The sequence below is a fragment of the Antedon mediterranea genome, chromosome 3 (genome assembly GCF_964355755.1).
Source record: "Antedon mediterranea chromosome 3, ecAntMedi1.1, whole genome shotgun sequence".
Taxonomy (NCBI): Eukaryota; Metazoa; Echinodermata; class Crinoidea; order Comatulida; family Antedonidae; genus Antedon; species Antedon mediterranea.
The window spans coordinates 5,256,743-5,281,844 of record NC_092672.1 but is presented as its reverse complement, the minus strand read 5'-3'; the positions used below and the strand labels follow the sequence as shown (position 1 = coordinate 5,281,844).

At 34.4% G+C, this 25,102-nt stretch overlaps 1 protein-coding gene across 4 annotated transcripts; it reads right to left on the bottom strand.

Moving 5' to 3' along the window:
• Positions 1 to 537: 537 nt before the first annotated feature.
• Positions 538 to 25,102, bottom strand: LOC140044642 (E3 ubiquitin-protein ligase RNF34-like). Of its 4 annotated transcripts, none has more exons than XM_072089240.1 (7): positions 24,971 to 25,102; positions 22,260 to 22,429; positions 20,931 to 21,371; positions 18,198 to 18,416; positions 16,790 to 16,988; positions 9,697 to 9,714; positions 538 to 4,456 (listed from the first exon to the last, which is right to left on the bottom strand). In XM_072089240.1, the coding sequence occupies exons 2-7, from the start codon at positions 22,386 to 22,388 to the stop codon at positions 4,281 to 4,283; spliced, it is 1,182 nt and encodes a 393-aa protein (XP_071945341.1). In that variant the 5' UTR covers positions 22,389 to 22,429; positions 24,971 to 25,102; the 3' UTR covers positions 538 to 4,280. The 4 variants fall into 4 exon arrangements, with proteins under 4 accessions (XP_071945341.1, XP_071945342.1, XP_071945343.1 ...); XM_072089241.1 differs by having other exon boundaries at positions 25,036 to 25,064; XM_072089242.1 differs by lacking the exon at positions 9,697 to 9,714.

Below are 25,102 nucleotides of genomic sequence, written 5' to 3'. Positions count from 1 at the left end.
AAAAGACGGGCCAGTTTGATTATCGGTATTAACTTACTGTAAATAGGTAATGATTTGGCATTTATGGAAATGTTGTTATAAGTAATTGAGCATTATAGGTTTTTGAAATACGATTATTTTAGGTAAACTGTGACTATTGTTCAACCTATTTTGGAACTGTCTGATTATCAAAGCAGAGTTAATGAAGCGATATTTCTTTCTTCTGAAGAAAATGTCTCTTATGTACACTCAACAATATTGCGCAAGAGGTAATATATCTGAAAATAAATTTCCTTAATTATTATTGATTTCTGTTATTTGTGTGATAAAAAAAATCTGAGACTATAAGCTCTGCCCAAATATGGTAGTGGTATCACCAAATATGGTAGTGATATGACATCATCATGTCCATATATGGACACAACACATTTTTTTGTCAGTTTGATAGTGTAGACAGGTTTTAAAAAAGCAATCTACATAATTATTATTGACTTCTGTTATTTTTGTGCAATGATAAAAAAAAATATACGAGACTAACGTCTACAAAGTGTATTGATTTATTAAAGTTAAAACATGAATTACAATAATTAATCTGGAAACAACAACATTTGTATCCTTCTTCTCGTTTAATAACATTATTAAACATCATTTTAAAATGCAGCGATAGTTCTACATTAGTGCAAAACAGGCTTTTCTTGGTTACTAGGCCTACATACTATAAGAGCTATTAAAAATATATATTATCTAGCCACAGTGGCATAATGCAGAGGCCTGAGGCCCCTGGCTTAGGAACCCTAAAGTGGCCCTCCATCGCTGGAGGCCTCGGGTGTTTTTAGCCTTTTTCCACATATTTGAATGCCTCTTTTAGTTTCCTCTGGACAATGCTCAGGGACCCATAAGATCCTGGGTTGATCCAGGGCCCCTGGGTTTAGCCAGTGAGCGCTCATAGCCGTTACGCCACTATATATAGCAAAACATTAATTGTAAACAGGGGTAAAATTGAAATAGTAAAATATTTGTTTAACCATCGAGGTATGAAGTGTTCTCCCAAAGCAGGTTTGCCAACACAATTTACCAAAATAAATTTGCTCCGACCAGTACTAAAAATTTGCATTGACCAACACCAATTGGAGGCTTAAACTTTGTTAATTAGATCATTAAAGTAAAATATATTTGACCTTTTGACCTTTTTTGTTTGTAGAATGTATAAAACTCATATACTATATCACAGTATGCAATACCTGTCACTTAAATATCCAGAATTGATTTCTATATTGAGAACACTGATGAGATATTAAATAGCTAAAATTGCCATGGAAATGGACTAATTGATTAATGGCCTATTTGAGGGCGCTCATCATAACTTATTGCTGTTTGAAAACTGCCAATATAATGTTTCTACTATTTGACCTTGAAATATCATTTCATTTCATATATATATTTCAGTTAGTAAAACAACTTTTATGAGCATTTTGTCATCATGAAAAAAAAAATTTTATATGCTAATTAAAAAAAAAATGTCTCTTTTAAAGGTTTGGATTTCAGCTGTCTTTTTAAACAATAACTAATAAATATTTTTTTTTAAACATAGAATTTTAAAACAGAGTAATTAACAATAGCAAGCTATGATTTGCGGCGACTGATGACCCAAACATGTCATGTTAGTTTTGTTTGTTTGTTTATTGATTTCCACAAATGATAATATATTTAACACTTCTTTATAATTAATTAAGTATAAATGTGGATGGTGGTCAAAATAAGTCTAAAAGTAGACTTTAAGCAGAGACCACCATTTACAAAATAGAGAAACAATAATTAATTGAAAAAATAAATAAATAGTGTGGTTTATAACACATATCTTCTTCGGTAGCTGTACATGTCATAATTCAGTTAATTGTGCGCTCTTCACCTTGAAACACAGGTTTGGTTCCTAGGTCACGGTGACGACCAACAACGCATCAATTGACCTGACCTAGGTTGGTCATCAATCGTCGCAAATTGAAAGCTTCCTATCCTAAGAATTGATAATTTAGCTTTATACTTTAACATAATGAACAAATATACTATACAATATGGAATGTATTTTTTTTACACCTAATTTAAATAATTAGCATACAGGTGCCTATATTGGGCCAATAGCATGTCTGAAGCTTTTTTTTACCAATATACACACTATTAATAACTAAAAAAAGAGTAAGTAAAAGGGTTACAATCATTTGCTGGGGGCAGCAAATGAAATAGCAACTGTACTATATTATGTCAGAAAGAAAATATTTAAACTTGAATCAAAATTGCACTCCAACAGAATATACAGTAATCCCAGCCAATGGCTTATCATTTGAATACGAACATTTATTCTTCTTTCGGACACCTGTATTCAGGGGACATCCAAATTAAGAGGCCACTTTACTGACAAACGAATAACGGGCAATATATGCTTTACCACAGCCAACCCCTATTAAGGGGACACTCCTATTGTGTGCAGTGTATTACTCTCACGATACAAAACCAAAACATAGCCTATTGGTGATGCAATTCACATTAATACCAGGACTTTCTACAATCAGACTTCAATTAGCATTTGTTGTTTTACCCTCTGTACTTTAAATTAGTGGATATTTGGTGTCATATTTATAGGTCATCGTCAAGTGAACGCACCAAATTGTGACTGTAGTTCACAATACAACGCTATAGCTTTTGTTTATCATCTAATGCGTGGTTCCCAGTTGAGATGCAACACAACGTCGTAACGCAACGTATTTGACCAATTACAAGCGATGGATTAATCGAACTGTCGCTTGTCAGTGGGAACCACTCTTAACATGGTAGGTTTTGATCAGTTCATTGGTGTCCCTTATTATCAATATTATTATTTTTTTATTATTATTTATAAATAGTATATTTTGTAGGTTAAAAATCTTAAATAGGTTGCTTTAATTAACATAATTTTCCAGACTCCACATCATAAAAATGTTATGATTAAGCGAATTTTGTTTTTATATAGAATATGAATTAATACAAACTATTATTTGTATTACCGATTGTAGATAGGGGGAACTTATAGCTCCACCTGGGTATGCAAATTTAGTATTATTTCAATATCAATTATGAATGACTAACAGTCACAATGTACTATATTCATAAAAACTCACTATTGTATTTCAGGTACCATATATATATATTACACACACTAACTGGTGTTGGTAGTCTATGAGTGCAACTTACTGGATAAACAGACAATAGGCTATTTCTCCGAAGAGAGGAATACTGATAACCTCCCCTATCAGATAAAGGTATCGACCCGAAGTACGCACTCTAGTGGGCACCATCCCATCTCAAATTGTCATCACTTCTTTCCGTAACGCCGTTGTGTGTGTGTACGTATTTTAGGAATACAATAGAATTGAGGAATTCTTGCAGTTTCTGAGAAATTTGCTAACCAGCAGCTATCGAAGATAAGTGCCGTTCTCTAGTTATGTTGTATTTCAGATACCATATATTATATATACTTATATACAAAATAAAATGAATAGTAATAATGAGCATAAAAATGGTTATATATATATAATTATAAATCTAATTTCATTCCGCAAAAAAACTTTTATCAAAAGTTTGTGAAAATGCAATGTGAAAAAAAAATTGTTGTAACTGAGTTTGTGAATGAACATATTTGAATGTACAAATATTTAAAATAATTTGTAATGTAATGGGTATCCAAAAATATACATTTCATATGAATTTAACAGTAATAATATTGTTGAATTAAAGACCTCAAACACATAGAGTAAGAAATCTCTGGTATGCAAGTGTAGTAAAGTGTATACAGTACAAAAATATTTTTTTTATGCTTAAATACTATAATCATCACAGTAAATTACCCTTTAGAACAAATCTTATCATGTAAACTTGAATGTGCGAACAACACATCAAATGAGATATTCCGCGACAACCTCAACATAAACATGTGTAAATCTCTTACAACACAAATGTGATAAAACATGACAAATTAGATATTCTGAGACCACCACACCATCAACTTAAAGTGTATATCACATAAAACTTGAATGTGTCTACAACAAACATCACAAATTAAATATTCTGCGACCACCTCACCATTAACTTAAAGCGTTTATCACATAAAACTTGAATGCGTGTACAACACATCACAAATTAGATCTTGAGTATAACACCAGCATTGAAGTCAACTGATACTAAGTATCCGTCAATGGCGGCCATGTATCTTCAGAAGAAGACGGCTACAAAAACAGTAACTTCAGCATTAACATAAAGCATACTATCCCTTACGACTTGAATGTGTGTACAACACGTGTGATGAAAACACGACATATTGGACACTCTGCAAGGACCTTACCGCACTTTGTACACGTCACCATGTGTCCACATTCAAGAAGAACACAGTCTATCCCTGCGTCCATGCATATCTTACACAGGTTTTCATCATCTTCATTTTGCGGATCTTAAAAAGATGAAATTGTAAAATAATTGTACTGCATTACAAAATTGACATGCTTTTATCACATTTCAATGATTAATGATACTATTGCATGCTCAGTTTTTCCTAAACATTTTGAGCAATGCACAGGCTCATGATTGAGAGCCAAGGTGTTGGTGACCTATAAACTGCTCTACTACTCCACAGGCAAATCATAGACCCCCCCCCCCCCATAGCATAGCCTTTGACATTTGATTCTGTGAAATTAAATGTGTTATATATTTAGGACAGTCAGGCTTTTAAAGAATGAAAATTGTTTCTCCAATGCATACAAAACATTCCTTATTTGTATACAACTGTTAACTTTCCCAAAACCGTACTCTCTTGGGCTTAGAAATTTTAGTCTCATGTTTGACTTAATTCAAACTTTGATCTTAGCCTTGTGAGAGGAACCTGTGTATTTTTTTGATTTAATTTGATGATAAAAATTAGGATTGTATATATTTCAGCCTTTGGCAGCCTTTTGTATGATTTTAAATGAATGAATGAATGAAATATACCTTGAATTATTTATAACTAGATGGTACGCTCGCTTCGCTCGCGTACCATCTAGGTCATGCCCACAGATGGTTCTCGAATACATAATAATTTCAGCGTTAAAAAACTGGCGGTTTCAAATGTACGTACCGCAGGACAATAATACATGTCGTTTACAGGAACGAATAAATAGACACTGTGATTTATGTACTCAACTAAAATTAGCACCCTGGGAATTACTTCCGAAAGAGAAACTTGTCACAAAATGAGACCAATTGTTTAAGTCAAATTTAAACAAACTTAATTTGTGTTTTGTATGTAACATTAGGGTTGAGGGATGGGGAAGAGGATGGGTGCAAAGAGGAACACTTTTTAAATATATTCTTTATCCATTTAGTAACGAAATATTAATTGTTTTCATGTTTTACAAATAATATACCACAACACACAGTAAAACATTGCGATTTAATACTTTGTTGAAACTATCACCGTCATAGTCGATTGAAATAGTACAGTACATGTAACGATACATCACTACGACGTGTATATGTTTATATAATGTAAAACAATTTGTGAAAACCACCTCTATTCGGGGAAAATCATAAATTCGATTTAATCGTCAATAAATATTAAATTATCTAACTCAACTTAATTAGTAGGCCTAATGGTTTTCAATTGTTTCTTAGAGCCAATTCATACTTAAGTTGGTTCCTACCCTACCCACCAAAGTTGTTCTGCGTTTAGGGCATGTGATGTACCATAGGCCTATCTTCTACTGGTTTTACAACGCTACTCATGCCAGTGAGGGAAGGGTGTTGATGTGGGTGGTTTAACTGCAATAATAAAGATGTGTAGGCCTACATAATATACGGCGAGTGAAAACGCTAGCTCATAATATCCGTTAAAAAAAAATTTATATCCAACCTCTGCAGCACAGATTGAGAAAAAAAATGGATCGAATTTCTGTTATGAGTATACAGTACTTGCCTTTACGACGCCTGAGGGAATAGACGCTTGTGGAACAGAGATTGGAATGTTCCATTCATCGCAAATCAATACATTTGTATAAACGTATATTAAATCTATCAAAATAGTATTTTTTAAAGAAAATCGGCCTGTCTTCAACATTATGATGCTGTACTGGAGCTGTTCAACCGGTTTTCAGCAATTAAAAACAATTATTGTAGGAGGAGATAGGAAAATGCGAAGCATCCTCGCATTATTGTCTGCGGGTATTTTTCAAGACGGACATCCATTAAAAAAAACACCCCTATTTGAGGCAAATCGTTGAACCTAAATTCGTTTTAATCGTCAAGAACTAATTATCGAACTCAATTTAATTAGTAAACAGGGTTACATCAGGTGGTTAAAATCAGTACCGAAAGTACGAACCAACTTTATATACCATTGAGAAAACATTCTAGAAATAACGCGCGATTTACCGAATTTTGCCCTTACGTAAATTTACTTTGCAGCACTCGCTTTGCTCGCGTACCATCAGGTCTTGCCCACAGATGGTTCTCGAATATACAGTAATTTCAGCGTAACAAAACTGGCGATTTCAAATGTACGTACCGCAGGACTATAATACATTGTCGTTTACAGAAACGAATAAATAGACACGATGATTTATGTAGTCAACTAAAATTAGCACCCTGGGAATTACTTCCGAAGGAGAAACTTATCACAAAATGAGTCCAAATTTTTGATTTGGACTCATTTAAAGAAACCCAATTTGTGTTTTGTATGTAACATTAGGGTTGAGGGATGGGAAAGCGGATAGGTACAAAGAGGAACATTTTTTTAATATATTCTTTATCCACTCAGTAACGAAATATTTTTTTCATGTTTTATAGGCCTATATTCTATAAATAATATACCTCTAAATACAGTAAAACATTTACGATTTAATACTTTGTTAAACTGTCACTGTCATAATCGATTGAAATATTAAAGTACATGTCACGATACACTACTACGACGTTTATATTATTGGTAATTATTAATTAATACAAACGTTGAGAAGGAACTGTCAGTATAAAGTTTATTTGTATATAATAATGTGTTTATATATCTAACTGTAGAGCCTGTCCACAATGTCAGTAATAAAGTTTATTTGTATATATTTTTATATTACATCTAATCTAATCTAACAGGACGAACATAATAGGTATTTACAGTATTGTCAAAGTATTGCAAGTTTATTCTCAAAGGGCCCATATATTTACCTACCGTATGTGTTAAACCAAGGGCTCATAAATTTACCTACTTGTGTTAAACCAAACTCTGGCAGACTGAGAGATTGGGATGTTCCATTCATCGCAAATCAATACATTTGTATAATCGTATATTAAATCTATCAAAATAGTATTTTTTAAAGAAAATCGGCCTGTCTTCAACATTATGATGGTGTACTCTAGCTGTTCAACCGGTTTTCAGCTATTAAAAACAATTATCGTAGGAGGAGATAGGAAAATGCGAAGCCTCCTCGCATTTTTGTGGCGGGTATTTTTCAAGATGGACATCCATTAGACAGTGTATACCACGATCGGAAAACACCCCTATTTGGGGCAAATCTTTGAACCTAAATTCGTTTTAATCGTCAATAACTAATTATCTAACTTAATTTAATTAGTAAACAGGGTTACATCAGGCGGTTAAAATCAGTACCGAAAGTACAAACCAACTTTACATACCATCGAGTAAAAATTCTAGAAGTAAGGCGCGATTTACCGAATTTTGCCCTTACGTAAATTTATATATAGATGATTAAAACACATGGTATTTTGTACAATGCTATTAGATTTGGCCTTCTATCACCTTGAACCAGTTATAAAGTCATAATATCTTAAACCCTGTCTACACATACAAACTAGTTTTCCAAAAAAAGTGTGATACTCAAATATAGTAGTGATATGACATCATCATGTCCATATATGGGCATATCACATTTTTTTTGTCACAATTAAGTTTGATACTGAACAGGGCTTTAGGATGGTTATCTAGAATGATCAGCCAAGTATACCTGAAACATATATTATTACACTATAAACATTACCAGTACACTGTAATGTGAATATAAATGTATAATTTCCCAGTATGTATTTAAGCACTTATTCTATTTGCTTGCTTATTTATATTTGTTTTTACACAATACTGTATGCCCTTTGAAATTTACTTTAAAACTGTAGCCATTCATTGAAACAAGCAATAAAATAGAAATTTCTAGAAACAGATTTGGTTGTCTACATGAATATGATTTCCAGGATATGCATTACAGTACAATACAGTAGGACCCCTATAAGGGGACACCTTCAGAAGCCAACAAAGTTTCCTCTAGGGATGTCCTCTTAATAGAGTGTACCAAAGAATGGTTCTACTGTGTTATATAATAAAAATAATAATTGTTTCCAGCTAAACTTGGAAATAACTGTTGTTAGTGATAGCCGAAAACTAAGAGATACAGTTCAGATCAGACTCTCAAAGGAACAAAAAAAAAAAAAAGAATCCCTCTATGGTAGCAAAAAGTACTCTTCCATAGCGCCATAGAATAAGATTAAAAAGAGAATATAAATAAGTTATTTAACAGAGACCGCATATTCTATTCTAAAAACTAAACCACTCAAGACCCTAAAAAAGTTATCAAATATTATCTAGGCCTTGTCTTTTAAGGCGAGTGATTGTGATCACTCACCTACACACTTGAGGAGTGCAATTTACAACACGCTTAAATTTGGTAAACTTCTACACACCAAAATACAAACAGCACACCTACAGCACCCCTGAATGTATTGAGGAGTGCAATTTGTAGCACACCTATACTTTTCAAAAGACAAGGCCTGATTATCCCTATATATCATTTAAATCCATACTGAATTAATTTATAAACTTTATCAGAAAATCTATGACAAAATGCAGATCATGGAAAAACTTAAAATTACAATTTATCTGCACTGTCAATCATTATGATTTTAAAATGTACACTTTTTATGATTGAACACAGCAAATTTGCATGAAATCAACTCGCAATTAATACAGAAAAAAAAAGAAATCTTATGCCCTTGAATTAGATATTCCCTTATCAAATTAACATTTCCAAAGCAAAATAGATGGCCTACTGCAACAGTGTTTAAGTATTATCTCCCAAAAACATAAAGATTAATAAAATCAGACTTTGAACATGCCATTTTCCTAAAAAAAAATGTTTTCACTTATAAAATAACAAACATTTAAATGCAACCAATTTGACTATTTTTTTTTTTTTTATTTCAGAAATTATTTTTTTTTTTTCAATTCAATTTTTTGTCAGTGAATAACTATTATGTAACATTAAAATGGCATATTCAACAACAAAATTGAAAAAAAATATATATTTGAGGGGGAAAATATTAATTATCCGTGTAAAAGCTCAGGTATTTGAAAACATTTTGACTCGGAGCTCAACAGAGTGCTTTATTCAAACAGATATTTATTTGTTAAGTTATCTTGAATTTTATAAATGAAAAAAAATGACAAAAAGAGATATTGACAGTGAGGCAATTTAGATTTAGCATTTATAAACCATATGAACACAAGCAAAATATAATGTATAAATTGGAAAGGTGATGACATTATGCTCCAAAACCACCATGACTATGTCATCTATGCAAGATGTAAAAAACAAAGATGGATGGCAAGATGGAAGTTTAATGTTATTGTTCTATAACTACAATATTTTCTTTGCTTACCATTTTCACCTTGAGCATCTAAAATTGTAAAAAAAATATTTCAAAAACTTAAACTGTGATAAACAAAAAGCGCGATTATTTCAATCATTGTGTCATGAAACAAAAAAGTAGAGTGATATTTTGCAATCACATTAAATTGATAAAATTAATTTTGTTTGTTCATTTTTTATCATTCTAGTACTATATCAAAGAATATCAACTAGGCTCAACAAAATATCTCTATATTAGCATGTCTTCTGAATAGGGTTTGAAAAAGATATTGTGCATCATTCATTTAATACGAAAGTGTCCCCATTATTAGGGGTGTCCCAAAGAGAGAGGTTTTATGTAGAATTCTGTTTATGATACCAATACTTTGATAACAAATGCTAAACAGATTAAATAATTAATTAAATTGCTTCAGAGTTTGGTCAAGTGACTCTTAACACATTTAATTCTTTAAAGTATTTGAGCTCATATCATGTCTAAAATAATCCCCATTTGCAACATACACCCATGTGGTTAGGTTTTCAGCCATAGTGGAATAAGGCAACTCAAACTGAAGTTGTATAAAAGCTCTGTCTACACTATAAAATGACTAATGACTATAAATGTGATGCTTGGTACCCATATAGACATGATGATGTCATATCACTACTATATTTGGGCATATCACTACCATATTTAGGCATATCACACTTTTTTGTCAAACTAGTTTGAGAGTGTAAACAGAGCTTTAGACTTCAAAATCAATAGTTATCAGAAGGTGTCTGTCCGTCCTCCTTGGTCAGTTGATAAGCGAAGAAGTTGACAGTATGTTGTATAATTATGTCCACGGTATTATGAAAAAGGCGTTCAAATAAAGTAACTACGATTTATGGTGAATTAGTGTTTGGTTTATTTACTTTTTGATGAAAATTATACGGTAATAGGCTACAGTTTAAATAACTGAAAAGAAACGTCCGCGAGTGTGTGTTGAATATCAAAACACGTCACGTGGAGACCAATCACCGACGTAGGCTCCTCATGTGTAGAATTAGAAGGAGACGCAGCTGGTTTAAATGGTTGCCTACCAATGTGAAAGAAAATATGAACTCAAAAAAGGAGAAGAGAGAGTGCCCTTTTTGCGGGACCTTGATTATAAATTTAAATAACTGAAAAGAAACGTCCGCGAGTGTGTGTTGAATATCAAAACACGTCACGTGGAGACCAATCACCGACGTAGGCTCCTCGTGTGTAGAATTAGAAGGAGACGCGGCTGGTTTAAATGGTTGCCTACCAATGTGAAAGAAAATATGAACTCAAAAAAGGAGAAGAGAGAGTGCCCTTTTTGCGGGACCTTGATTATAAATGTGTCCCGCCACATTAAAACAGTACACCAAGAAAAAACGGACAATGAAAGAAGGGCGAGTCTGGCGAAACTAAAAACACGTCACGTGGAGACCAATCACCGACATAGGCCCCTCGTGTGTAGAATTAGAAGGAGACGCAGCTGGTTTAAATGGTTGCCTACCAATGAGAAAGAAAATATGAACTCAAAAAAGGAGAAGAGAGAGTGCCCTTTTTGCGGGACCTTGATTATAAATTTAAATAACTGAAAATAAACGTCCGCGAGTGTGTGTTGAATATCAAAACACGTCACGTGGAGACCAATCACCGACGTAGGCCCCTCGTGTGTAGAATTAAAAGGAGACGCGGCTGGTTTAAATGGTTGCCTACCAATGTGAAAGAAAATATGAACTCAAAAAAAGAGAAGAGAGAGTGCCCTTTTTGCGGGACCTTGATTATAAATGTGTCCCGCCACATTAAAACAGTACACCAAGAAAAAACGAACAATGAAAGAAGGGCGAGTTTGGCGAAACTAAAAACACGTCACGTGGAGACCAATCACCGACGTAGGCCCCTCGTGTGTAGAATTAGAAGGAGACGCGGCTGGTTTAAATGGTTGCCTACCAATGTGAAAGAAAATATGAACTCAAAAAAGGAGAAGAGAGAGTGCCCTTTTTGCGGGACCTTGATTATAAATTTAAATAACTGAAAAGAAACGTCCGCGAGTGTGTGTTGAATATCAAAACACGTCATGTGGAGACCAATCACCGACGTAGGCCCCTCGTGTGTAGAATTAGAAGGAGACGCCGGCTGGTTTAAATGGTTGCCTACCAATGTGAAAGAAAATATGAACTCAAAAATGGAGAAGAGAGAGTGCCCTTTTTGCGGGACCTTGATTATAAATGTGTCCCGCCACATCAAAACAGTACACCAAGAAAAAACGGACAATGAAAGAAGGGAGAGTCTGGCGAAACTAAAAACACGTCACGTGGAGACCAATCACCGACGTAGGCCCCTCGTGTGTAGAATTAGAAGGAGACGCAGCTGATTTAAATGGTTGCCTACCAATGTGAAAGAAAATATGAACTCAAAAAAGGAGAAGAGAGAGTGCCCTTTTTGCGGGACCTTGATTATAAATTAAAATAACTGAAAAGAAACGTCCGCGAGTGTGTGTTGAATATCAAAACACGTCACGTGGAGACCAATCACTGACGTAGGCCCCTCATGTGTAGAATTAGAAGGAGACGCTGCTGGTTTAAATGGTTGCCTACCAATGTGAAAGAAAATATGAACTCAAAAAAAGAGAAGAGAGAGTGCCCTTTTTGCGGGACCTTGATTATAAATGTGTCCCGCCACATTAAAACAGTACACCAAGAAAAAACGAACAATGAAAGAAGGGCGAGTTTGGCGAAACTAAAAACACGTCACGTGGAGACCAATCACCGACGTAGGCCCCTCGTGTGTAGAATTAGAAGGAGACGCGGCTGGTTTAAATGGTTGCCTACCAATGTGAAAGAAAATATGAACTCAAAAAAGGAGAAGAGAGAGTGCCCTTTTTGCGGGACCTTGATTATAAATTTAAATAACTGAAAAGAAACGTCCGCGAGTGTGTGTTGAATATCAAAACACGTCATGTGGAGACCAATCACCGACGTAGGCCCCTCGTGTGTAGAATTAGAAGGAGACGCCGGCTGGTTTAAATGGTTGCCTACCAATGTGAAAGAAAATATGAACTCAAAAATGGAGAAGAGAGAGTGCCCTTTTTGCGGGACCTTGATTATAAATGTGTCCCGCCACATCAAAACAGTACACCAAGAAAAAACGGACAATGAAAGAAGGGAGAGTCTGGCGAAACTAAAAACACGTCACGTGGAGACCAATCACCGACGTAGGCCCCTCGTGTGTAGAATTAGAAGGAGACGCAGCTGATTTAAATGGTTGCCTACCAATGTGAAAGAAAATATGAACTCAAAAAAGGAGAAGAGAGAGTGCCCTTTTTGCGGGACCTTGATTATAAATTTAAATAACTGAAAAGAAACGTCCGCGAGTGTGTGTTGAATATCAAAACACGTCACGTGGAGACCAATCACCGACGTAGGCTCCTCGTGTGTAGAATTAGAAGGAGACGCGGCTGGTTTAAATGGTTGCCTACCAATGTGAAAGAAAATATGAACTCAAAAAAGGAGAAGAGAGAGTGCCCTTTTTGCGGGACCTTGATTATAAATTTAAATAACTGAAAAGAAACGTCCGCGAGTGTGTGTTGAATATCAAAACACGTCACGTGGAGACCAATCGCCGACGTAGGCCCCTCGTGTGTAGAATTAGAAGGAGACGCCGGCTGGTTTAAATGGTTGCCTACCAATGTGAAAGAAAATATGAACTCAAAAAAGAAGAAGAGAGAGTGCCCTTTTTGCGGGACCTTGATTATAAATGTGTCCCGCCACATTAAAACAGTACACCAAGAAAAAACGGACAATGAAAGAAGGGCGAGTCTGGCGAAACTAAAAACACGTCACGTGGAGACCAATCACCGACGTAGGCCCCTCGTGTGTAGAATTAGAAGTAGACGCAGCTGGTTTAAATGGTTGCCTACCAATGTGAAAGAAAATATGAACTCAAAAAAGGAGAAGAGAGAGTGCCCTTTTTGCGGGACCTTGATTATAAATTTAAATAACTGAAAAGAAACGTCCGCGAGTGTGTGTTGAATATCAAAACACGTCACGTGGAGACCAATCACCGACGTAGGCTCCTCGTGTGTAGAATTAGAAGGAGACGCGGCTGGTTTAAATGGTTGCCTACCAATGTGAAAGAAAATATGAACTCAAAAAAGGAGAAGAGAGAGTGCCCTTTTTGCGGGACCTTGATTATAAATGTGTCCCACCACATCAAAACAGTACACCAAGAAAAAAACGGACAATGAAAGAAGGGCGAGTCTGGCGAAACTAAAAACACGTCACGTGGACGTCAAGTTCAGAGACAAATACACCTGCAAGTTCGGAGACAAATACACCTGCAAGTTCGGAGACAAATACACCTGCAAGTTCGGAGACAAATACACCTGCAAGTTCGGAGACAAATACACCTGCAAGTTCAGAGACAAATACACCTGCAAGTTCAGAGACAAATACACCTGCAAGTTCGGAGACAAATACACCTGCAAGTTCAGAGACAAATACACCTGCAAGTTCGGAGACAAATACACCTGCAAGTTCAGAGACAAATACACCTGCAAGTTCCGAGACAAATACACCTGCAAGTTCCGAGACAAATACACCTGCAAGTTCGGAGACAAATACACCTGCAAGTTCGGAGACAAATACACCTGCAAGTTCGGAGACAAATACACCTGCAAGTTCGGAGACAAATACACCTGCAAGTTCGGAGACAAATACACCTGCAAGTTCAGAGACAAATACACCTGCAAGTTCAGAGACAAATACACCTGCAAGTTCAGAGACAAATACACCTGCAAGTTCAGAGACAAATACACCTGCAAGTTCAGAGACAAATACACCTGCAAGTTCAGAGACAAATACACCTGCAAGTTCAGAGACAAATACACCTGCAAGTTCAGAGACAAATACACCTGCAAGTTCAGAGACGAATACACCTGCAAGTTCAGAGACGAATACACCTGCAAGTTCAGAGACGAATACACCTGCAAGTTCAGAGACGAATACACCTGCAAGTTCAGAGACGAATACACCTGCAAGTTCAGAGACAAATACACCTGCAAGTTCAGAGACAAATACACCTGCAAGTTCAGAGACAAATACACCTGCAAGTTCAGAGACAAATACACCTGCAAGTTCAGAGACAAATACACCTGCAAGTTCAGAGACAAATACACCTGCAAGTTCAGAGACAAATACACCTGCAAATTCAGAGACAAATACACCTGCAAGTTCAGAGACAAATACACCTGCAAGTTCAGAGACAAATACACCTGCAAGTTCAGAGACAAATACACCTGCAAGTTCAGAGACAAATACACCTGCAAGTTCGGAGAAAAAAAGAAGACCAATAAATGTGGTCCATCCATATTATAGTGGTCAATGAATAGAGATTTACCTTACTCTACTTCAGTTCAAGATTCACCATTTGCTCAAAACATGGATCATTCTGGCATCACACAATCGGCCAGCTCTGAGTTACACCGATTTCCTGATAAACGAGAATGACATCTTTCATGCGAGTGGCAATGTTAACACACCAAACCAAATAACAAATCATGAAAATTGCAATGCAACTTTTCGTGTACTCGAACATGGACTTGATGACTTGATGACACTAATTAGGCCTATGTATATAATTTAAAATACTTTTTATATATATTTTTTATTTTATGATTTAAACTTAGCTTTGGAATCTTGATATATTATATTTTAAGATGGTATAATCTTTGCTTGTGAAACTGGGTGAGTGGGGAACACAGGCTTTAAGTCATAGTGATTAGGTTCGCTTTTGTGTCCCATGCCAGCTCACTCAGTTGGTTCTATTGTTTTGTTTTTTTGTATGTCGTGTTTTTCATGTATTTTATATTTGGCAATAAAAGAATAAGAATAAGAATAAGTTTTTTGGTGTACACATAAAATATCCTAATTTGCTGTTACACTTAATTGTTATAAAAAAATGATATAACTCGAAATTATGTCGCAACAATAGAAGAAAAAAATTAGTAAAATTCCATTAAAAAAAGATGCAATATGGTGAAATTTCGAGGACATGAAAGCAATTTTGATTGAATACAATATCGTTGCTTATAAATGTACACTTTATGTACTTGGCTACTTTGGATAGGTAACAATCAAGAAATGCAGGGTTTTGTAGTATATGCCAGTGTTGTATTAAAACTTAAGATCTGGTCAGGAATTTTTATTTTATTTAAAACTAAACATCAAGCAGAAAGTCGGCGTCAGAAAAGTTTCACAGCTCGGCTATCACGGATCATATGGCGACTTTTGGTCACACACCCAATTGGAACAACATCAAAGTCTTAGCAAAAGAAACTGAATGGAACACAAGAAAAATAAAAGAAGCGATACATATAAGATTACACCCTAATAATATGAATAGAGATGAAGGAGCATATGAACTATCGCACATTTACGATAACATTCTAAACGTAAAGAGACCAACCCCCGCACATCCCGCTTGGATAACTCCAAGCGGTAAACTTCACAATGGCTCCTTTCCACCGTGTCACCGTAACGTCACCGCTATGTCACCAGAACGTATTCACTTATGATTATGCCTTGCTGTTAGTAGGCGAAACATCAAGTTCTCTGGACATGTAAGTACCGATATCATCTTACAAACTTGACACTATATTGGATCATATAGAAGTAACTTTTTATCACATTACATTATCAGATCCAAATGAACTTATTTAATAAACATCATTTATTATTTTTTTCAATCGAAAGCAACAGCGACAATTACCGCCACTAACAGATTTGATACAAATAAAGCCAGGACTGTTTAAAGCACCTTGATTGGTCCTAACATTGATCAAGGGCTACTCTCGTCCACTGCTCACCTTGACCAGATGAAAGGCATGGGCCAGTACGTCTGAGGCACATACTAGATGCAGGGGCTGCCATAAAAGTCAGCAATGCTGATTTCAAATGCTTAATGGGCCCCAGCTCCATATACACCCGATATTCCCAGATGGTCTCCCATCCAAGCTCTAACCAGGCCCAATGTAGCTTCACTTTGGTGATCTGATGAGAACAGGTGTTTCAACATGGTAAAGCCGTATTAAAAAAACAATTAGTAATCTTACCATTTGGTTTCTCTTTAGATTTATATAATCGTTTGACTCTATCCACTAGTTCTTGTTTTTCTACACAGCCACGATAATCAACAAAGTTTGTGGCTAATATCTCTTTCAGCGCCCTCACTGAAAGTTCGTTGATATCCTCTATGCTGTTCACATCACCAATGGACGCTCTTTTCTTCTTTGGTCTGGGGTCAACAGTTGGCTGAAAGTAATTGAGATAAAAAACTTTTCAGTAAAGAGGGTAACTGGCTATATAAGACAATGTAACATTTAACAGCTCAAAATGTTGTCACCAGAAAGAGGTTAGGCATAGTATATCATAATAATAATAATAATAAAAGCATTTATAATGCTTCGTATATCAAATCAATAATTGTGCTTTAAAGATTGTAATTCATATATTGTTCTACATGTGTTCTAGGTTATTGTAAATGTTTATTCTTTGGTGTTGTCTTCCTTAAGGGCCACAATGAAAATAAGTCGACCTTTGGTTACTTTTTTGTGTTACCCTGAATTCATTCTTTGTATTTTATATGTAGTGATTTATTGTGAATTCGAATTAAGAAATAAAAAAATAAAATAAGCTCATAGGCGCAGTACATAAATGTATAAAACCAATTATAAGATTTGAAACAACTTTAGAAAGCAAGTTAAAATACCTTAACGACAATCAAAACTAGTGATACTACAGTATTTACAAGATTGTAGAATATTATGTTTTAAAAATGCTCTGATTATGTGGTTCTTCATAATATTTTAAGTTATTATTTTTATTTTCAGTAATATTTTTAAAGAGATATAGAATCCCTGTTTTTGCTCTGTTCATACAGTAAGCAAGTTGACCCTAGTTTTTACAGTATGTGGTGCACAGTTTGTTTGGGTTGCCCTATTGCATGTTATTCTACACTGTTGTGGTTGCTGAATAAACTTTATTTTATCAAACCAGGAAGTTGTTTTTATCAAACCAGGGAGTTGTTTTTATCAAACCATCAAACCAGGGAGTTGCTTTTATCAAACCAGGGAGTTGCTTTTATCAAACCAGGGAGTTGCTTTTATCAAACCAGGGAGTTGCTTTTATCAAACCAGGAAGTTGCTTTTATCAAACCAGGGAGTTGTTTTTATCAAACCAGGGAGTTGTTTTTATCAAATTAGGGAGTTGTTTTTATCAAACCAGGGAGTTGTTTTTATCAAACCAGGGAGTTGTTTTTATCAAATTAGGGAGTTGCATTTATCAAACCAGGGAGTTGTTTTTCTCAAATTAGGGAGTTGATTTTATCAAACCAGGGAGTTGTTTTTATCAAACCAGGGAGTTTTTATTACAACTCGCTGATCAATCAAGGCAATCTTTTTAGTTAAATCTCAATTGACAAGCATAAATTAAAATATGTTAAACTAATTTAAATAAGCTCACTAATGGGTTTTCATGTATATTTCTTGCTTCTGCTTCTCTCATCTCCTGTTGTCTTCGTCGTTCTAAGCGCTCCCTTTTATCAGCCTCACTTTCAGTCGCTGTTGACGAGGGAGCTGATTCTGTTGTTGGTGTTGTTATTGGTTTTTTTGTTGTTATTTTTGGTGTGGTGATGTTAAAGTGTCTTTGTGTTTCCTCAAGATACTCTTCTTCATTTTCCTCCTAAATGAAAACAATACGTAAAGATTTTTGTTTTGAAGTTTGCAAGATAAAAAGTTTAGTTTAAAACATAACCAGCCTTGAGCACTCTTGAGTGGTATGTGCGCTATAAAAATCTTATTATTATTATTATTATTAATATTATTATTATTTATCATAATAGCCACAGAACAGTATGTTGATAACAATCAAAGATAAAATACAGAATGAAATTTTCAAACATGTACAGTATGTACATTTTGTTGTAAGATAGACTCAGAGTTTTAAAGTATCATATAAAACCATTTATCGTAATTGATAACAATAAAAAATAGACCAAAAAATAACATACATTTTGTTGTAAAATAGACTCAAGAGTTAAGTAACCATTTATCATAATAAATATGTTGATAACAATCAGAGAAAATCTATCTATACATACAGAAGGAAACACACATTTTGTAAATGACACTACCATCCACTGCCATTTCATAAAGAAAGTAAGATTCAGAAACACCATAATATTTACCTCCATATTATACAATGGGTGCCCAACACTAACAGAAACCTGTTGATGCTACAGTAATATTGATTTTTTTAGAGGTAATAAGCCATTAGGGCAACTTTATCTGTGATTGAACTTCTGTATATATAATTTCATGTATACTTTTACGTGTGTTAACTAGTATCAGTATAGCCATAATAATGTGTTGTTTTGTAAACTATAGTAATCAATAATATAATAATGTCTATAGTCTACATCCAATAAATCCCAAAACATAATCCACATGTATTTTAAGAGGCACTATATGTCAACAAATAATCATTAGTCCTCTCTCCATGACGGTTGTCACATAATGCTTTGTATTATTTTTTATTGTATTTATATGTTTCATATGGACAGTTTGTCTGAAATAAAGTTGAATTGAATTGAATTAGGTCATACAATTCATAGATAATATAAGATAAATAATTTCACATTAAAAGAGGGAGGGGTTTATACCTGGGTTAGTGCACTATTAAAAGTTGTCATTTTATTTTTTGTTTCGTCTACAGTAAAATGATTATTTGTGGCAGAACAGGTAAAAGAAAAATCATCTCACATTGACTTTTTTAATGATTTACTATAAATCTAAACTAAAAATTATTCTGTTAAAAATGCAAAAGAACAATCACAAATCAGTTGCAAAATATAATTTATAGTAGCCTAACTGATGCACAAACATCAATTTAGCTATTGTAAATAATGGAAAAACGTAAACATGGTTCATTTAATTAAATTTAATTTTTAATTTATACATTATTTGATCTCTACATAAGGCAAGGCAATGTTAGATAGTTAGAATAAACGTTTTTAATTCAATATTCCCTTAGTAGGCCCTACGGGAACAGTTAAAAAATAATTTAGACAGTCCATTGTACAATACGACTTTTTCAGCATTAGGCCTACAATCATTTAGCCATTCATGGCCAATATAGTATTTATTAAATAACATTAAATGTGTTATCTGCCTTTTCTAATATCCGTATTAAAAGGCTAATTTAAATTATTTACTAATTTAATGTGATACCGTAGAAATGTGGTCTTATTGTAGGGCATATCACAGGATAATGTGCAGACTACCATATATAGTATACGATAGTATCTAGTATAGCCATGCCCCCAAAGATATTTGGTGACTCTCTGATTATAATAATTATACTGTAACTATCTAATTTAAAAAGCAAAAACAAAAAATATAAATACTCTAACATCAAAATGTATGAATTGTTTAATAAAAATGTGTATACAGAAATGAAAGTTATTATCCTTAGTAGCATTATCCATTAACAATAGAGGTGAAATTTGATGTTTCTTTTTAATAATCAAGTTATTTATTCTCTAAAAAATTAAATATTTCAAAATACTTAAGACTATAACATTGATGTAGGCCTAATCGTTACCGTACCGTTTCGTGTATGTGTTGTCAGTGCCATATTTTAATGTAATGTTTTGCTAGTGCTCGAGTGAACGTACAAAAGAACAAACGTCGAAACGTTGCATTACATTTCCTGAAATGTATTTATATAATTAGCTTACTAAATAATTTATCAATAACCACAAAAATCAGTTTTTACTGGGTAAAATACTGTTCAATATTCTTTAATCTATGCTCAATCTAACTTTGCGGGACTGAAAATTGGCCATCAAATAATGGAATGTTCCAGATATGCAATAAACCAATCAGATCACATGCAATTAGTGACGAATTGCATATTCGCCGTTTATTGAGGCGCGTAAACAGTGTGCGTGATGCGCGTTTTACTCACACAAAGTGACGAATCGATATTCGACGCTTCGTGTGACGAATGATTATAATATCACAATATATTCGCCAAATTATAACTTAAATAATTAATTATTGAAATAAGATACGCAGTTGATATTTGCATCAGTTGTTTTTTAGAATAAATACTTTCGAAATATACAAAAAAAAATAATTTCGCGCCAAAATGAGGATTCGCCGGTTCGTGTGACGAGTGACGAATTGTTCTTACCTGTTGTGTACTTTCAAGTGTATCAAAATCATTATTAAATCGTCCAGTGTTCCTGGAATTTTCTGGAATGTTTGAATGTAAAGCATTTCCTTGGGAAACTGGGTTGGAAGCATTCATAGACGTTGAGCCTCGGTTAGACGTAGCTGATACACGCTGTCCAACCAATGGCCTAGATTGCAGCGGCACCGGCCGAGGTATTACACCTTTGTTTATCAAATACTCCAGTAATAGGTCCACAAGATCTGTTTTTTCCGTGCATGATTCCATGGAAACATTTCTAACGGTCAGGAATTGTTGTAGTTCGCGAATTTTTAATTGCATCAAGGCAGGCCGTGCCATGTCACGCTTCACTGCCTCGCAAACTAAACATATCTTCTTGTCTCTTATGTTTTTATTGATGCAGTTAGCACAGAACAACTTCTGACAGTCGATGCATTTATGCTACAATTTTAAAAATCATTTATAATATTTCATTTAAAAATGTAATTAAATAAATACATATACAAAGAATGTGCCAACATGTTGGATTACATAGATGCCCAATGCTCTGTCTACACTATTCAACTGTATGTGATATTACTACCATATTTGGGGATATCACAACAATAATTGAACTTTTTTTGTCAAACTAGTTCATAGTGTAGACAAGGCTTCAGGATTAAACTTTTTTTATAAGATAATTCAATATTAGGGAGCCTTTGAATTGCGACGACCAATCTAGGTAAAGTCAATTGATGTTTCATGGTCATTGCCAGAACCAAGCAACCTGTGTCAATGTAAAGAGCGAGGACGCATATCCCAATATCTCCACATTCGCACAATAAATTAACACAACGTAGTTTGGTCGTCTGTCATAGCAAATCGAAAGCTCCCTATACAGTAATAACTGAATAACAGTAAAATTATAAAATATAAAATTGGCTATAATAAATAACTTTACAATAAAATTTAATGACAAAAAGCAAGAACCATTTTCAAGATCAATTGATCGAATTATACAAAAAATAACAAACACCAATGTTTCTGAATCGGTTTGTTTATTAAGTGTAGTCAAAGCTAAATTGTTTATTAATTAAGAAGGAGGAGCTTAATAACTTAAGTTCTTAGAACTGTAGGCCTTCTTTGATGTTAATTAACCAATTACGGTAATTAGTATTTCCCGTCACCCATTGGTGTTTGTTATTTTTTGTATAATTCGATCACTTGATCTTGAAAATGGTTCCATGATGGTTCCGAAACGTCGATCTTCTTGTTTTTTGTCAATAAATTTTATTGTAAAGTTATATAGTAAGCGTCTATTAATTTATAATAAATGAGTTAATGTGATACCTTGTGTCTGAAAAGTGTAAACTGTAAATCACACGCACGACATGGCATTTTGTCTGAAGAAAGCTGAAGATCAGAGAGTTGATCTTGGTTGTGTGTTTTTGGTGCAGGCTTTACATTCCCTGAACCCATTAAATAGAAATGTCTTCACATCAGATTTCCAAACGCGAACACTGAAAAAAGAAGAGAATTAGTAAACAATGAGTTTCAAGTCAAAGTCGGTCTCAGAGTACTTACAGTAACTTGCTTGTGAGTGGCTGAGTGGTTAATACAGTGGAACCAAATTACGTAGCCATAACATTGGCAAGGCTTCGAGGCTCACTCTCTCCATGGTTGTGGTGGTAAATCAAGTCTTCTCGGATAAGGACTTCAAACTCTGTTGAAATCCAGTGTACATATCTAGGTCATGTGCACTTTACCTAACCTACAGTAGTACATCTCTTAGAGACTAGTAGGGGGGGGGGGGGTTTACCCGGTGTACTAGTACACACACAGCCACTGATCATAATGGTGTCAGATGAAATCGGTCGCAGATGAAATCGGTCGCGTCTGAAATTGGTCGCGTTTGAAATTGGTCGCGATAAAATCAACTTCCGGTATTTTGTATGGCGCGCCGCTACAGCTATACTTTTGGTGATATCGGTTGCGTTTGAAATCGGTCGTGCTATTTTGTATGGATCGAGCGGGATGCGGGATATACATTTTTCGTTTATATAGATTTAATTGATATTTTTTAGGAACTATATTATTTATGTGGATATTTTTTAATTGGTTAATAAATATTTATTATCAATCATTAAATTATTTTTTTTTTTGTATTTCACAGGTCTCGGAGAAGGACTGTGTCTTAACTTTTCAAAATGGCCATTTCTAAACACGTTTAAATATTATATTAGGCATATTGTTATATTAGGCATATAATAATTTACCTCTATTTATATGTACTGTAATTAATATATTCTATAGAGAATAAACGTCTGTCGTGTATTTTATTATGCAAACAATTACGTATGGTTTTAGGATCTTAATAAAATATATAGATAACATGCCGTTATAAATCAATCTACCGGCCTACAGTAGGACTATGTACAATGATAGATGTGAGAATAATAATGTATGGATAATAAAGGTGGACACGATTCTCAAAAGAGGTAATCTGCACTGATATTTAAACATTTAGATTTACGAACGGCGTATAAAAAAAATGTCTAGGCCTAGTCATTATGCGCATGTGTACATGTTTCTGAGTGTGTAAAAAATGAAAGTAGTTGGTTGGTGCATCATAAAACAAACAAAAAAGACACACACTGTATGTTGACGCTTGTATGTATTGTATGATCATAGATATTTCTTTTTTTTCATTTCATATTCCCTTTTCCTAAGTTCAGGATTTTATTATTTTAATTCTAAACTTTAAAAAAAAAATTGGACAAATAAAATATATATTTTTAATTTGCCGAATCACAACCAAAAAGAAGCTACCAGTAGTAACCAAACTAGGCTATATATATACTTGTGCAATAATTATATAAAAGCATTATTTCATTACGCAAGTTGATCATGTGAATTAACAAAATATTTTTTGTTAACAATTTTTACTCATCATAAAATAAACGCTGTGGCTAAAGATACGGTACCGTATTCTAACTTCTGTTTACTAAAGGTACGGTAAAATTGCATTACGTCATAACCAGCCAATGGGGTGCTGGTACGTGTGTGACGTCATCGTATAAGGACTTTTGATTTTTTTTCATATCGCGTCTGTTGTATGTAGAGAATTCCTGTCGGCGGCGCCATGCTGCATGGGTGTGTGTGCGCTGATGAGGGTTTTATTCCAAATGGCCTTTAGGCCTATATTTTTTATTAAACTTTGTTTACAATGGTGACCATAAACAACAAGCAAATGCGGACAATAAAGGGGCCCTCAAATACTATGATTTTTAGACAGTAGCCCCAGGTCTGAGTCACAGAAATCAGCGCACACATGCAGCTGGACCCAGCCTGGCATCGCTTTCCCTACACAAACAAACTCATATAATGAGGTTATAGTACGTAGTAAGTAGGCCTAGGCCTCTTTTGAAACGGTTTTTTGTATTCTAGAATTAAAATCAACATGTTTTGGCTTTTCAATAATAATAATAACAGACGTAGGCTACATTTAGTTTTTGTCACACACGACGGCGATAATAGCGATAAATGAAGCATAAAGAAAATGCGGTTGATCACTGTTTTCGCAATATGAAAAAATCCAAAGTCCTTATACGATGACGTCACACACGTACCAGCACCCCATTGGCTGGTTATGATGTAATGCAATTTTACCGTACCTTTAGTAAACAGAAGTTAGAATACGGTACCGTATCTTTAGCCACGGCGTAAAATAAAATACATTCTTTAAAAACTTGCACAGACTAAGCAGAGAGCTTATATTTCATGTAGTTCCATGTCTTATTTAGCTTATTATGTCTAATGTATTGTGCTGCCCTAGTAGGCCTTTAAGTTCAAATAAGAACAGAGAGTTCATGTCCATTTTGATAGTTGAATGTCATTTACAGTATTGCTTGGTATTTCCAGGTAGGTAGGTCGACACACACATCACAGGCCTAGCCTAGGAAACTAGGCCTCTACACATCTATCTAAACTCAATTAATTCTAACAAAAAAGTTATATTTTATTTCATAGATTAAAGCAAAGCAACTTTATATCATACATACCATCTGGAAGCAATATTATTAAAATGAAACAGAAAATACGTATTTTAAGACAACATTGTACCGACTTTTTACTTTGGTTTTCATGACACCACCACCATCTTCTTGAAAAAAAAAAACAACAAACACATATTG